At 27.8% G+C, this 16,279-nt stretch overlaps 1 protein-coding gene across 1 annotated transcript in view; it reads left to right on the top strand.

The window, feature by feature from the left end:
- The first annotated feature begins 1,436 nt into the window (after positions 1-1,436).
- LOC113377999 (CKLF-like MARVEL transmembrane domain-containing protein 4) overlaps positions 1,437-16,279 on the top strand; it is a 61,898-nt gene continuing 47,055 nt past the window's right edge. The window contains exon 1 of the mRNA XM_026618484.1: positions 1,437-1,753. Coding sequence (XP_026474269.1) covers positions 1,601-1,753 — 153 coding nt within the window. The 5' untranslated portion in view covers positions 1,437-1,600. The remainder of the gene's footprint in view (positions 1,754-16,279) is intronic.

A 16,279-nucleotide genomic window follows, 5' to 3' on the forward strand; every position in this document is an offset into this window, starting at 1 on the left:
ATTTGAATATTCAATATACATATATATCATGAGCATACTAAATTAACAATGTAAATCCGAAGTGGTTTGATTTAGGTACAATAATAAAAGATTTTCATTAAATTAAATCGCACGTTATTATTTGCACGCCATTTTTTTCAGGATGAATTATATCGACAACGTGCCCACTTTTCTTGATTAAAATGATCGGAATCATAAAACACTTATTCAAATCGTGAAGGAAAATGACTTCAAATTATATATAAATTAGTTTTACGTGCATTTATAATATTTAATTGCCAACCTCAAAGAGCGTTACCTAATTATAATTATATATTTTATTAGGATTCAAAAGAATTTATAACTTTCCGTAGGGTAAGTTATAGTAGTCGCAAAAAAATGGAAAATGAAATTTTTTATACTTTTCAAAGGTTTCTGAATATTTTGGCATACCTTATAAAAATCTATGTATGTGTTTGTGTATGTGTGTGTTTTTATGTATGTGCGGATACATACTACTTTTTGCCGAAGATTTCGAGAACCGATTTAAATAATACAAAAAGCATTCGATTTCTACTGATAAGGAGACGTGCTGATTAGTTTTTAGCAAAGACCGGTTCAGCCGTTTTGAAGATACGGAGCAAAAAGTGTAAAAAATGGTAATTCATTTTTTGAGAGAACGGAACGTCCAATTTCAATAATTCGATTAGACAAGATGAACCACTGATCAAATTTTTGGGAAGGCGATTCTATCGGTTTCGGAGATCCATTGAAAAAAGTAACAAAAAATGTCATTTGGCGATCAAAAACGATCATTGCACATATGTACAACGAACTATCAGATATTTTCTAAGAATTTTAATAATAATTACAAATTTTGCTTACATTTCTATAGGTTCCATACAAATGTTTATACGTTGGATCGCAACAGGCGGCGATTACGCGCTTCGATATTTCGTTTCTATAGCACCTACGCAGCGCGATTGCTTTGAAAAAAACTTTAAAATTCTCAAAAAAATTCGAAATATAAAAAAGTCAATTTTTTTTAAAAAAATCAAAATTCCCGAATATCTAATTTTCTCAAAGTTTTAAAAAAATAATTTTCGGTTCGGGAAGTTCTGGCAATTTGCCTTAAGATACGATGCCATGTACCACTAGTTAACTTTAACCAGCGCGTAACCGTTAGCAAAATTGAAAAACTAGTTATCTTAGGAAACATCAGTTTGGCATTTTCAGTAGAAAAAAGATCGAAATGATAATCTTGTTAAAGTAATCTGATAGAAATCCGGAAAAGTTCCTTGAGACGTTGTAAATATTTTGATTTCCACGCAGTCAGGCCGTGCCGCCTGACTTCGTACCATCGTATCCAGTTTCATACCTACACACGGCACGAACGGGCGCGTAAAGCCCCGATCAATGACGAGATAACGGCTCGGCAGAAGAGGCCGGCGCTCGCGTTACTGTTACTGCGCGACCAACTTGGCCAGTTACTTGTTGCTTTGCGTGCGACCGGTGCAAATGTGGTGTTGATGATTAGATCAGTTGGATTTGTTCAGTTTTTGTTTATTTTTAGTGATTTTGGTTGTTATTTGTGCTAATTGATTGTAGTTCATAAACTGCCATGATGACTGAGACCGTAGTTACCGTAGAACACACGACAACCAGGAATGTTACTCACCAGGCAGGAACCAAACCCGAAGGCGCGCTATCCTGGTTAAGGTTCAATATCGATTACTTCAAAACTACGCCAGGAATACTTAAATTGTTGCAACTGGTGAGTAAATATTAAAGCGTTTCTTTCTTTAGAATCAGTCACTATCAGGTTCAGAACAAATATAGGTTGGTCCAATGTTGGAAAATTGTACAAAGTTACTGAATGTTTTAGTGAAAGTATCTATTGATTCCTAGTGTTGTTCAACTTAGTTTACTGAATCCTGAAGTATTTGATTTATGCGCACTTAAAAACTCAGAAATTTATTATCAATAACGAATTTCTAACTAAGATAATATTTGAATCTTTTACCGTTAATTATATAGAAACATCTCAGCCGAACTGTACTCACTATCAATATACGGAGTTTCCAATTGTATCTTTTGACAAGATTTAAACATTTTGAAATAGTCGACAATGCCTTGAGAAAATAAAAATTTAAATATTAATCTGTTAAACAAAATAAAAAAAAATTGTGTCATTATTTTAAAATAAAGACACAATTTTTTCAACTGAAGAATTGCAAAAAATGGCTTAGCTATTTCCAAAACTTAATCAACATCAATTTTATATATATTTCAAATAAACAAATTTTTACAAATTTATAAATTTGTAATTCTAAGTTCTTATCTTCATAGCACCCAATATAGAGTATATTCTTTATGATAGCATTGTTATTATTGTTTACACCTTTAAAATTTATTGATAATTGTTTGAAGAATACGGTATTATATTTATGATTTCCGTATCAGGTTCCTCAATCTCTGTGTGCATTATGTAAATATCAACATATATCTGTATTATAAAAATTATAAAAAATAATCGATTTAAAATCACAACATAATAGTTAGACCAACTGTTAAATTAGAAATATATAAACGATTACTTTGTACAATTTGCTTATTCGAAACAGATGTTGGCTTTTTTGAATTACCATTATTTACTTTTGTCATTTAATCGTTATCAGTGAAGTCATCGTTGAACAAGTGCATATTTATTTATGTGTCATTCTATATATATATATATATATATATATATATATATATATATATATATATATATATATATACAGGGCCGGTCCTGCCTTGCATGCGATGCATGCAAAAAATGCGGGCGCAAGCCTTAGGGGGCGCCAAAACGAGTTTCGGAAATTAAATTTATAATACAATATTTATATTTTTTTATATAAAATCTAGAATTATTTATTTAAAATCTAGAATACTTAATAAATTATAATAAATAATTTAACTTAACTAGGGATACGGAGACACAGAAAGCATATTTATTTTGCAATGTGATATCAGTAGAAACAATTAACCGATTAATAATTCTGCAAATTAGTAAATATCAGCTCTGTTTATTGCTTAATCTACTTATTCAATTTTTTCTTTGTTTGAAGTTACCGTGGAATCGAAAAAGAAATTATCTAGTGTTCAATCCCAGAAGCGCAAACCTGCAAAACATTAAATTAATTGTTGGACGAAAATTTGGGAGCTGATTTAGTTGAATCGGAACTTGTTAAAAAATATAAACAAATTATAAGAAATGGGAAGTCAGTGCTTAGAAAATGACTCGTTTATTGCGAATAATTGAACTGTAACTTTTGCTTTTGTTGCAAATGTTTCGCTTCTGATGAACTTTGAATGTTGAAGACATGCGTGGAACAAATATGAAAAATGGAAGCAAAATTTACTTTGGAAAAAAAATCTTAAGGCTTGTTTTATACCTAGTGGTGTCCATACTCTAAATTTAATAATTATCAACTATACAGGAAAAATACATATTAAATATAATAAGTTTTTTTTTCAATATTGTTCAAGAAATGTGTAATTTCTTTGCATTTTTTACTGATTTTTTAACAATACTTCTAAAATACGTTAAAAATTTAAATTTAAATCAAGCTGATACTCTGAATATGAAGGCTCTTACGATATCAATAAGGAGAAGTTTACGACGCAATTTTGGATATTGTAAATGATGAAATATTAAATTAAATTACAATTTAAAAAATACAACATGAAATACGAGTGTTATGTTTGAAAATTAAATGCTAGTTTTTTTTTAAATATTATTATTGTAAATTTCAAAATACTTGATTATAATCAACCCCCGAATTGCCTCGATTTTTCAAATAAATTTAAAATCAATATATCTTATACGTTTTTAGATTATATCTAATTTTTTGTGCACTAAATCCAGAATAATTAAAAAATAATTTATTTATTTCACTTAATATTTTTGTTAAACTAAAGTTATAGAATTAAAGAAATGCATTTCAGAAATAGTATTTATTATTTTGATATCAAGATCTTTATATCAAAATGATAAATACTTTTTCTGAAATGCATTTCTTAAACTCTATAACAAAAATATTAATTTTTTTGCTATGGTAGTCAAACTTACATCCTTAACCAATTTACTACATATTGAATATTACTAAAATGTGAAATTATGACAGGGATTGTTTTATTTATTGATATCGATAATAATAAATAAATTTAAAATCAATATATTTTATACCCTTCTAGATTATATCTTCTTTTGTGTACTAAATCCAGAATAATTAAAAATTAATTTTTTAAAAATATGTAAATATTTATATAATTTTAATGATAAACTGTTAAAACGGTGAAAATTAATAGGAGGGGGGCGCTGGGAAAAAAGTTGCATGCGGGCGCTAAGGACCCCAGGACCGGCCCTGTATATATATATATATATATATATATTAGTGATGTGCCAAGTCGAATCAAGTGATTCGAATCATTCGAATCAAGCCTTTAACGACTTGATTCGAATCAGATTTTACTTGATTCGAATCAACTCGCATCAAGCCGCGACATATTTACTGTGATAAAATATGTATTAACACAAATTTTTCATAAATATAAAAATTTTCATAAATATAAATATAAAAAAAATGTATTAATTTAATTCAATATTATAATAATATAAAAAATAAATATCATAAATATAAAAAATAAACAATGAATTAAATCATGCGAGCCACCCGACTTTAATATGCTTAAATGTATCAGCCGACTCCAATCGTCTTTATATAACTTTAACCGCATTCATCGACTAACTATATCATCCGACTTCATATGACTCAAACCGAATCAAGCGGCGATACGAGTTGTTCCGACTTCATATGAGCCAACTCGAATCAAGCGGCGTTATGAGTTGTTCCGACTTCAATTCTGATTCGAATCATCCCGACTTCAAGCCGTTCGAGCGATATGAGTTCAAGCGATATGAGTTAACCGTATGGGCGATACAGTGCGTCGTCGTTCTTGCGTGTTTATTTATTTTACGGAGCGCTGAGAGCGATTTTGTTTGTGAAATATCAATACACAATTTTGATAATAATTAAGTGTTTTAGATTTTAAATGTTATCAGAATAAACCACTCGAAATTATGAAACGAGTTTCGGGAATCTTTCAATATAATTCTCTCTGGAAACAATTACTAAATACCAGAAAGTTAGTAAATAATATGTTAACTTCTGATTATGTAAGTAATGGCAAATTCACATTAATGAAATTAACTTTCAGCTCTCAGTTTAGATGCGATCCTTTACTGATTACATAGTAAAATAAACAATCGACCCATGATTCCAAATATTGTTTTATATGCTTTAGTGATGCACAATTGTTTGGTAATCTATTATTGTAAATTAATTTGAAGATATTTTTCAGCCGTTCTCAAAATTATATCATTTTTAATAATTTTCAGAATATACTTTTTGATAGTAATTTATGTTTACAATTTTTACTTTGTCGGTTATATTGGTTAAACTGACAATTTTGATTATAAATTTGGATCACTTTTACTAAATTAATACATCCATGATTTTTTTCGTCCATATATTAGGTTGTCAAATATCTCCCTTCCGCCTTTTTGTATTATAAACCAAGAGCAAAAAAGCGGAAGGGAGATATTTGACAACCTAATATATATACTTGATTCGAGTTGATTCGAATCATGATTCGAATCAGGTTTTTTTCTGATTCGAATCATTCGAATCGGGAATTTTTCGAGTCGGCACATCACTAATATATATATATATATACGAGGTCTGTTCAAAAAGTTTTCGTAATTTTCGTTTTTTCAAAAAAATATTTATTTATTCGTCTACATTAATGTGGTCCCCTTCAAAGTAGTCCCCCCCAGATATAATACACTTATGCCAGCGTTTTTTCCAATTTTCGAAGCACCCTTGATATTCACTTTTTGATATGTCCTTGAGCACTCTCGGCGATTTTCTTCAATCGAGGAAAACCGCCGTCCTTTCATGGGTCTCTTCAACTTTGGGAATAGGAAAAAGTCACACGGAGCCATATCTGGTGAATTTTTGCACTTTGCAACACTTTATTTCATTTTTTACGCAAAATTTAATACAAATTCTTTGACTTTTTCAATTCTTCCATTGTAAAAATCGCCGAGCTCAGAAAAACACGTCGAACCTTAGCGACTACCACAGACAAAGTAAACAGTGAATATAGCTGAAAATTTCATCATACTTTAGGGGCATGTATACCAACACAATAAAAAAAAAATTTTGACAATCAGACACTCCAGACCCGCGAAATTTAATTATTAGTAATTCCGGGTACTTTTTGAACAGACCATGTATATATATATTTGAAGTATTTTGCAGCCCAATCGTCGAATTAAAAAAAGATTAAAATAGAAATTCTTTCTATTTTATTAAACGTTCCGACACTTAATGTGTATCATCATTCAGTAATCGAAAAAAACATATTATTACATAAATAACAATAATTTATAATAAATATAAAAATATAAAAAGGAGAAAATTATATAGATACCGAACCAGGAAAAACACAAAAAAATATATAAAATTTTTTAAACACTAAACTTGTGCAAAAACACATCACAACTAATAATAATTAATAAAAAGAGTATCTTTATCAATTAGACTCTTTTTATTAATTATTATTAGTTATGACACACACTATATATATATATATATATATATATATATATATATATATATATATAATGTGTGTGTGTGTGTCTGTGTGTGTTAACTTGTTTTCACACAATTTCATCAATTACAAATTATTACAAACGTTTCAAGACCATGGTATGCCCCATCTGCAGTGTAATTTCAAGCAGTAAAAAGTATATAATTGATACATTATCAAATTTTTATTATAAATTATATTTAATTTTTAAAAGGAACACCAATTCTCTTAAAGTCCCACAATTCATTTTAAAAATTTTATTTGAACATAATTTTTTGCTTTTCATTTGCATATATAGGTTATTTGTACTGATTCATTGTTCACCTATTTTTTTTTATGCAGATCAAAAATTCGGCCTATAGAGGAAAACTAGCTAAGTTAATTAAATAACTTAAATTGAACTTAAATTGAAAATAATAAAAGATTATTCCATAAAGTATATTCATTATAAATAGTGAAATTTAAAATTAATCATCAATAATCTCGTCCCGCTATTGAACTCAACAAAATTAATGATAGCAGATGAGGTTAAGATTCATTTCATCAGAAAATTATTATTGAAAAGAATTATCCATCAAAATGCGCTTCTATAATTTTATAATATTGATCAAATATTAAATAATAATAATCATTTATGTCGATTACAATTTTAAATATATTATATAATTTATGAATGTAGAATATTCATATCAAAGTAATTACTGATTGCACAGTGTTTTCAAAGTTCAAAACACTTATTATGTTTTTAACAATAATTGGACGTTATTTTTTATTCATTTAATGGGGTATTCTAGTGTAGAGGCATGATTATTTTTAAATCATCGTAACATGAAGGCAATAATACATTTTTTACTATTTTACTATTTTTTTATATTTTATTTATCAACGTTACAAGAGAAGAGAAAAAAAGTTTTAAAAAATATTAATAATAATTAATAATTATTTAATTAAAAATTTTAAAAATTAGCAGTAGTTGGAGGGAGGTCATAAAAAACTGGCACCTGACCGTGTACATGATTGCAACCTTCCTAGTAATCCGTAATGAAAAATATAGGTTCTAGAGTAATCTAAAATGATGTGTCGCAATGGTATATACTAGGATTAAATTCAATTTTTTGTTAAAATGATGACTGTTTGAAGAAAAAACATTTTCTTACCTCTCTTTTGAGTATCTCGATTTTTTTCAAAAATAGGCAAAATTGAAGTGTGGGGATATAGCTAGTATATGCCAGAGAGAAGTCTATAAAAAAGATCTTCTGAAAAGTTCAAGTAAATCGATCCAGTAGAATTTGTGAAATCGTGTACATTGTAATGAAAAAGACAGTTTTGAGAAAAATGCGTTTAAAGTCTCGCAAAAGGAAGGAAGCAGAAGCGGATTATCATGGTACTCATTATAGCTGTATGTCCGAAAATAATTTTTATTTTAAAAAAAATTCTCTTACACATATATTCTTGATAGTAAATATAAAACAAAACAAAAAAATGGTTTTTTGGAATTTCTACACTAGAATACTCTCTCCAGGTAAAAGATAAATATTAAATAAGTTATACATATATATATATATATATATATATATATATATATATATATGTATATATATATGGCGTTATCGTTTTGCCATTTCCAATACACTATGCCTTTGTTTCCGAACCACACCTTTTTCAACAAATGAGGCGCGAAGATACTAAACTAACAATAAGTAGAATTAAATTCGCTAAATATTGCAAGTTGGGTCTAGAAACATACCTATACTTTGCTTAAAAAGAAATTTTCTAAATATTTTATATTGTTTTAATTTTTTTTCCTTTTTTTTTGAAGAGCTATTTTCAATTGGAATCATATTATAACCTATATATTTTTTAAAGTTAATTTATCAGTTTCTGATCGATATTTGAGTACTTTTATATTTTAATGGTTTGCTATTTATACTTGATTTTAGGGTTTTATAGGATTTGTATAAACTTTTACATATTAACTCAAGCTTTAACTAACTACATATTAGCAATTGATAATTTGATAACAGGCACGTATAAAACGTTGTTATTTTTTTATTCTCGTTTCATTAATTGATATTATAATTTATATATTGGAACTGAAATTCAGGTGTGGATTAGTTTTAAACGCTATTAGAAGGGCACATAAGCACTATTTATTGGAATTAATTTTATGTGGCGAATATTTGAGTGGGATTACTAAAAATCAACTTTGATGTCTGATACAGCCATGTGAGCATGGTGTTTAATGAATGGGATGCCTTCGCATCCGTAATTGTGTGCGGTACATTACAGTTATATGACATACAATATATGGCATAAGGTAACTTTCCTCGTTGACTTTTATTATATTGACTGATAAGAAATTTCTCTTAATTAAATTATGTCTCACAATGAAAAAGATATAAACTAGTGGGGTGCATGGTATCGTGCCTTAAGGCAAATTGCTGGAACTTTCGTACCGTAATTAAAAATCTTGGTACGGAACCCAAAAAAATTTACACAAAATGTGTACACATTATTAAAATCTCTATAAAAGATCTGGTAATTTGATGTACATATGTCCAATAAACATTTTTGACCGCCAAATGACATTTTTTTAACGTATATTGAAAAATTTAATCAGTTTTTCATCTCGTCAATACAAGTAAAAGGTTTTTTGAATTATTAAAATCGGACGCTCCGTTCTCTTAAAAACTGAGTTACCGTTTTTGGCACTTTTTGCCTCGTATCTTCGGAACGGCCAGATCTGCCTTCGCCAAAAACTAATCAGCACGTCTCCTTATCAATACGAATGGAATGTTTCTTGAATTATTCAAATCGCTTCATCCGTGTTTCCGAAATCGTCGACGAAAATTAGTATCCGAACACACATACACACGCAGACACATACACACACACATACATCCATTTTTTCTAAGGTATGCCAAATTATTCAGAAACCTCTGAAACGTAAAGATATATAAAAAAATTTATTTTAGATTTTTTTGCGATTACTGTAACTTACCCTACGGGAAGTTAATGATTGTTTATATTAAAGCTTCATATTATATTCTACGAATTTCAAATGAAATGTATGGCGTTCAAGAACATGCGTTTGACTAGAAAAGTACGTGCACAAGAGATTTGTATTTATTCATAGGTATTGTCAGTTATGTGTTATGTATACTATACATATTTTGGTGGTCCTCAATATGGATATTTTCGATTTTTTTTACTACCAGGGGCTCAAATGCTTCCAAAATCATAAAAAAAAATCTGAAACTTTTAGCTCATAAATATTAACTTTAAGACACTCCAATCCATGTTTCTTATGGGTAAAATTCTACAGTTTTTTATCTTAGCGCAAGTGAATCAAAATTTTGACATTAACATTGTATTTGCTTATTTTGATCATAAATGAAAAATTTACAACAAAAATTTTATGTATTTTATAAAAAAAAATATTTACTTATAATTAGGAAGAAGAGCTAAAAAACTTAGGTTGGGGTGAGGGCTACCTTAAAGTTAATATTAGGAGCTAAAACTTTCAGAGAACATTAAGGATTACCCTAATTATATATATTTACTAAGGATTACCTTAATCATATATATATATATATATATATATATATATATATATATATATATATATATATATACATGACAAATAGTACATTAATTCTTAAAGACAGCAAAAATATAGGATGAGCTAAAAGATTCGTCTTACAAAGACGAATAATAATTATATACAAAATCATATTTATCAATTTAACAACTTGTTATATTGAACTTTCAACATTTTCAATGGCATTAGATACAAAATTTGGTTTTGTTGGCTTGTATGTAACTAATTTTACTTTATCTAATTTACATATAATTTTTATATGGGTATTGTATTAACTTATGCACCTGTTTGCTTTATTATTAGCATTTTGAATTATAGTGAATTTTTATAATAATGTAGAAATTAGAGTCCTCATCGTGTCAAGTCCATATCTTTCCGCAATAATATAGTAAAGGAAGTAACTATGAATTTGTCTTTCGTGAGAAAGCGTTTTTAACATGAAGATTGTCATATAATACTGAATACAATATATTGAGACTTGGCGAAACAATAGGTTTCTACTTGTGTGCACTTGTGTTCTATTCCATAGTCCTTGGAGTATTTAATTCTATTACTATTGTGCTGAAACAATCGCCTAAATAAACAAAAACAAATTATTTTAAACAATATTTTAGGTAAATTTAAATGATCAATAATACTGCGTTTGCCTTGAAGTTAAATGTAAAATATATACATTATTAGCGAAATTGTGTGAAGTTTAACAAATCATGTTTTGAAAAGAATTGCATTTTGAATGCATATGAGATTACAATTATCTTGCTTTTTGTTGAAGTTAGTTTGTAGTACTTTTAATATAACATTTACATATTTTCATTACATACTTTCCCCATATCAAACTCAATGTAATCAAAACATGACCGCAAGTTCACCAATTTCTTTATTTAGTTTATGAACTTTGTGAAAACTCACGAAAAATATTTCTTATTTATATATGAATTTTTTTCACATACATTAAAATTTAAATATATCTGCACGTTGTTAATTAATTGAATAATCTATATATCTCATATATAAAATTCTTCTGTAAGGGTGTATGATTTGATACTTCTCCTAAACGGTTATTGTGATTTTGATAATTCTTTTTAGAGCTTGTCAAAGAAATTTTTAAAGATTTAATGAACTAAAAAACGATAGTAATATTGTAGAAATAAATGGCAAAAATTACAAAAAAACACTTATCATTGTTTGACACTAAAAACCATTTGAACTAGAAATGTCAGTTCACTTGAAATTTTAATTTAGCTGAAATTATGAGCCTAGATAATATTAGAATATAATATAAAAGATAAATGTTATGTCTACATTATCATTGCCGAAAAGCAGCTGATATGTGCCAGAATTAAAAAATAATATAAGATACAGTCAACAGTATATATGTGGCAGATGAAATTATACAGTTTAATAAATAATGCGAAAAGTCCAAAATTAAATATACATAATTTTTTGTAAATTTATGCATGTCGCTTTTGGTTTACTTTACTAAATTATTCAACAATACCTAAAAATATTTCTATTTATTAAAAAAATGATTTAGAATTTTGTTTCTTGTGTCAAAAATTTATTTGTTTGGCATTGAATATGGAATATTTAGCAAGTTGATCTTAGATTGAAGAGTGCCCATTTTTTTTTTGTCAATCAAAACTTTGTTCAAGAGTGCCCATTTGAACTAGATTTTACAAATAAATTCACTTAAGATTTGAATATAAACAATAATGTTCATTAAATTATTAGTAAGAAAAATGTACTTTAGAAATTATAATTGCCAAAAAAAACAACTAATATAAACTAATTATTGAAACAATTATGGTGGTAAAATCAAGATTTACCGCAGATACTATATTATTTTACTCCGAATTTCTATTACTGCTTATGCTAAGACCATAAATGAATCACAAAGGCAGGACATCAAATAGGACATTAAAAAGTATGGGATAGGATATTAAAAAAAATGGAACTTTTGAATTGTAGACAACAGGACATTATTTGGGTTATCTAGTATATATAAGTGACCATACGTCACGGTTTGGCCGGGAAAGTTTCGGGTTTCTACTTGTGTCCCGGATTTAGGCCTTTTGGTTTTAATATGGGTTTTAATTGATTTTATAAAATTACAACTACAGGTCAGAAGACAACAAGTAGGCCAGTATACAAAATTAATAAGGCGGGTTAAAATAGCTTCTCACTATATTAATATTAGAACTTTTATTTTTAATTTCACTAAAATGAACAAAAACTGTAAAAACGAACAAACAAAAGTGCTATTTCTTTTCAAGTTAATTATGAAGAAAATCGAACAGATTTTTATACAACTCTCAAAAGCAAAAAAACATAGATGGAAAAACGTAAGATAGGTAAAAGAAAATTATAACATGTAACCGAATGATGAAATTCTTACAAAAAGTTTGCAATTCGAATTAAAAAAAAAATATTAATAAATATTTGATATTTAGCATAAATACACCCCCATTAGCATAACTAAAAATTGCCATAACGGTTTTGACTTAAAAATATGGTCACCTTATATATATATATATATATATATATATATATATATATATATATGTTTATCATTATAATTCAGTCATATCGAATACATATTTATTGTACGAGATAATAAATAACTGATAATTGTGAATTAAAAAAAATCGTTTCGCTATAGTCACAAATACAGAAAACGCTTTATATTTAATAGCCTTTCATACTTTGATGTGTTTTTTTTGCCTTAATTAAATTTTGTTTCTCTAAATCCACTTAGTTTGGATTAATTGTTCTTTATGTAGTTTGTATATTTTATTTTTTACTAGTGACTCTCAATTAATTTTCACAATTTACCGTATTCAAGAGTGCATTAGTAACACTTTCTAAGCAAACAGGTGTACTTGTTTTAATGTACCTACACATTAAAGATTAACTTTTCCACAATCTAGAAAATTTATATGTTTTTGTGTAGAGGTTATCAGATAAGTGCGATTGTGAGATTATTGTTTGCTGAAGTTAATGTTCGAAGTTTCTGCTAGATGTGCTATCAAGGCAAGTTTCACAAGTGGAGCCTCAAGATAATTTGTCTGCGAATAGTCAGAACAAACAACTTGAATTATTATTTTTCCGGTAAACGATAAAAATCAATTTCAAAACTGTTCATTGGTTTCCTCGTGGATTAGTGACTAGACTCTAGTCACTAGAGCAATGAGCTTCGAATAAGAAGTTTTAATGTTTGACACCCGTTTCGGGCAGCTTGAAAATAAGCGGCAGTGACTTCGATTTTCACTTGGAAATATGAATAGCAATATGCATCCAGATGCAAATAGCTCTTTCCCGCCATTGCTGCATCGATAAAAAAAAACATCAGCATTATAGAAATTGTAACAATATATTCATCACATAGAGATATGGCTATCATTTGAGATGCCATATATGAAAAAGCATTAATTCGTTAGGTCAGTGGTTTCCAACCTTTTTTGCACTGCGCCTTCCTGCTCTAATAAAAAAAATGTTGCGCCTTCCTTGATTTTTGCAACAATTTAATTTTATAGATACTCAACTGATATTATCATATTACAAATTAATATACAATATTATGCAATAATATGCATAAAATCTTATTATTTTTTGTTTATTTTTTAACATCATTTCATAAATTTTGGGTTATTTTGAAAATAGTATTCTGGAAACAAATGTACGCGTCACCCATAGAATAGTCTGGCGCCCCTCTGAGGGTACGCGCCCCGCAGGTTGAAAACCGCTGCGTTAAGTAGTCATTACAACAGCTCATAGGACTCGTTAAATAAATAAAACTAGTGGTGTATGGCATCGTGCCTTAGGGCAAATTGCTGGAACTGCCTGTATAGTAATAATGAAATATTCGAGGAATTTTAACTATCTTTGTCAAAACTAATTAGCACGCCTCTCTATCGATAGAAATCGAATGTTGTTTGAATTATTTAAAATGGTTGATCGGTGCGCCCAAAATCGTGAACGAAAAATTGTATCCACACAAAACACACACACATACATCCATTTTTGCTAAGGTATGCCAAAATGTTCAGAAACATCTGAAACCTAAAGATACGCAAAAGGAATTTCGAATTTTATCGAACAAATTTTGATTTTTGGATGATTACTAAAACTTGCCCTACGGGAAGTTAAAAAAGTAAAAATGACAATTTTATATAATTTTTAAGAGTGACACACTTACTAAAGTATCCATACGACTAAACAGCTCTTGTAAGTCTTTGAAATGAAATTATATATATGAAATATAGTAAATATATGAAATATCTTTTTATTTTCATGTATTTTAAAAAATTACAATAATGACCAAAATATACAACATTAGTATGTAGTTAGTAACTTATTTATCCAATAACGATAAAAAATATTAGGGGCATTTGTCGATAAATGTTAAGTGTTTTGTAGTAGCATACAATTTGTAATTAATAATGAATTACAAAACTATGAAAACCATTTGTTATTTATGAAGCAGCTTGTGCAAATCTAATAACATAATAAAACAAATAATATTGTATTTTTATAAAATTGAATGTTAAACATTTGTTGATTGATATATTCATTAATTTGAATTTAGGAGCATATGTTTTTTCACATCTTCGAATCTATACTGAGCGACGAGTTTATTATATTTTCTTACTTTATAATTGCTTATACGCATCATCCTGACGGAGTTTTTTTTTTAATTTTTATTGGCCTCCGTATTACGGCATTATTAGCCACCTACATTATTCATATTAATTTTCGTCATATTCTATACAATTCTTATATATATTTTTCTTGTCCATTCATCATATACATACTATCTCTTCTTTATATCCTAATCTTTCATTCAATTTGCTTTCTTCAATTTCATTCAATTCTCATTCTTCTTGTTTCTCAATATGTTCTTCTCATCTTCTAAATTTCTTTTTTTTCCTTTTTATTTCTAATACAATTTTTTTCTTGTATACTACAAATTAACAATTTTTAATCTTCTTTAATTACAACTGAAATTCTTGTACATTCTGATATTATACATTTTTCCATTACATCTGGAAGCACCAGGAGTCGAACCAACGATCCCCGGCATGTGAGTCGGATATGCTACCTCTGAGCTACGTCCGCCACATATAATATTAGTCTTTTACCTATATTTTCTATACTAGTATGCATTTTTCATACCTTATTATTATTATTTTTTTTTTTTTGGAAAATGAATTTTGATTATATTGTATGTTATTATGGCCATTTTTTATGTGGTTTGACTCAACCAGTACGAAACATTATCATAGCCATATAGGACTTTTTTTTAGCAAATATTAGTCTGTTAGATAAATAAATTTAACACTGATAAGGATATTTTAGCAATGATTTGTTTGCAATTAATGAGGTGAGGTACACTATTCACACACGTTTAAATTCATATGTAATTTGAATCCAAATATAACTTTTTTATGAACCACTATAAAATAGTAGTTGAATCAAATATATATATATATATATATATATATATCTAGTTTATAACTTGAAATTTACCAATTTCATCATATTTCAGTATTGAATATTCGACCTATATAAACCTAAGTATCATCCGTCTCTATTAAGGGCATGTACAAAATATGTACGTTTTATGTTTCAAGTATGATTTATACCAATATACTTATTTTGTGATGAGATAAAAAATTATTATGTTAATTAAAAGTCATTACAGAAGGTAATTTCGTGTGTAATTATCAAATTAACTTCTCTAAAATCTTATGCTGGATATCTAACTTGTTAGCAATTTTAAGCTGTTAAGAGCGTTCTTGGGATGATTTATAATTTATACTTTTTTTGATTCATCTTACCTTAAAATTAAAAAATAATCTTTACTTACTGCACTAAATGAATTTAATAGAAAATATTACCGTTTTTTTAGGAAGATGTGAAAAATGTGGATTGTTTGATAAATGAATGTTTGCGTTTGGAACTAATTTACGAATAACGAATTTCATTCATTTTTTGAAGGCC

Source organism: Ctenocephalides felis, unplaced genomic scaffold (genome assembly GCF_003426905.1).
Source record: "Ctenocephalides felis isolate EL2017-DRISC unplaced genomic scaffold, ASM342690v1 CF-g0.4_SCAFFOLD_01886, whole genome shotgun sequence".
Lineage (NCBI taxonomy): Eukaryota > Metazoa > Arthropoda > Insecta > Siphonaptera > Pulicidae > Ctenocephalides > Ctenocephalides felis.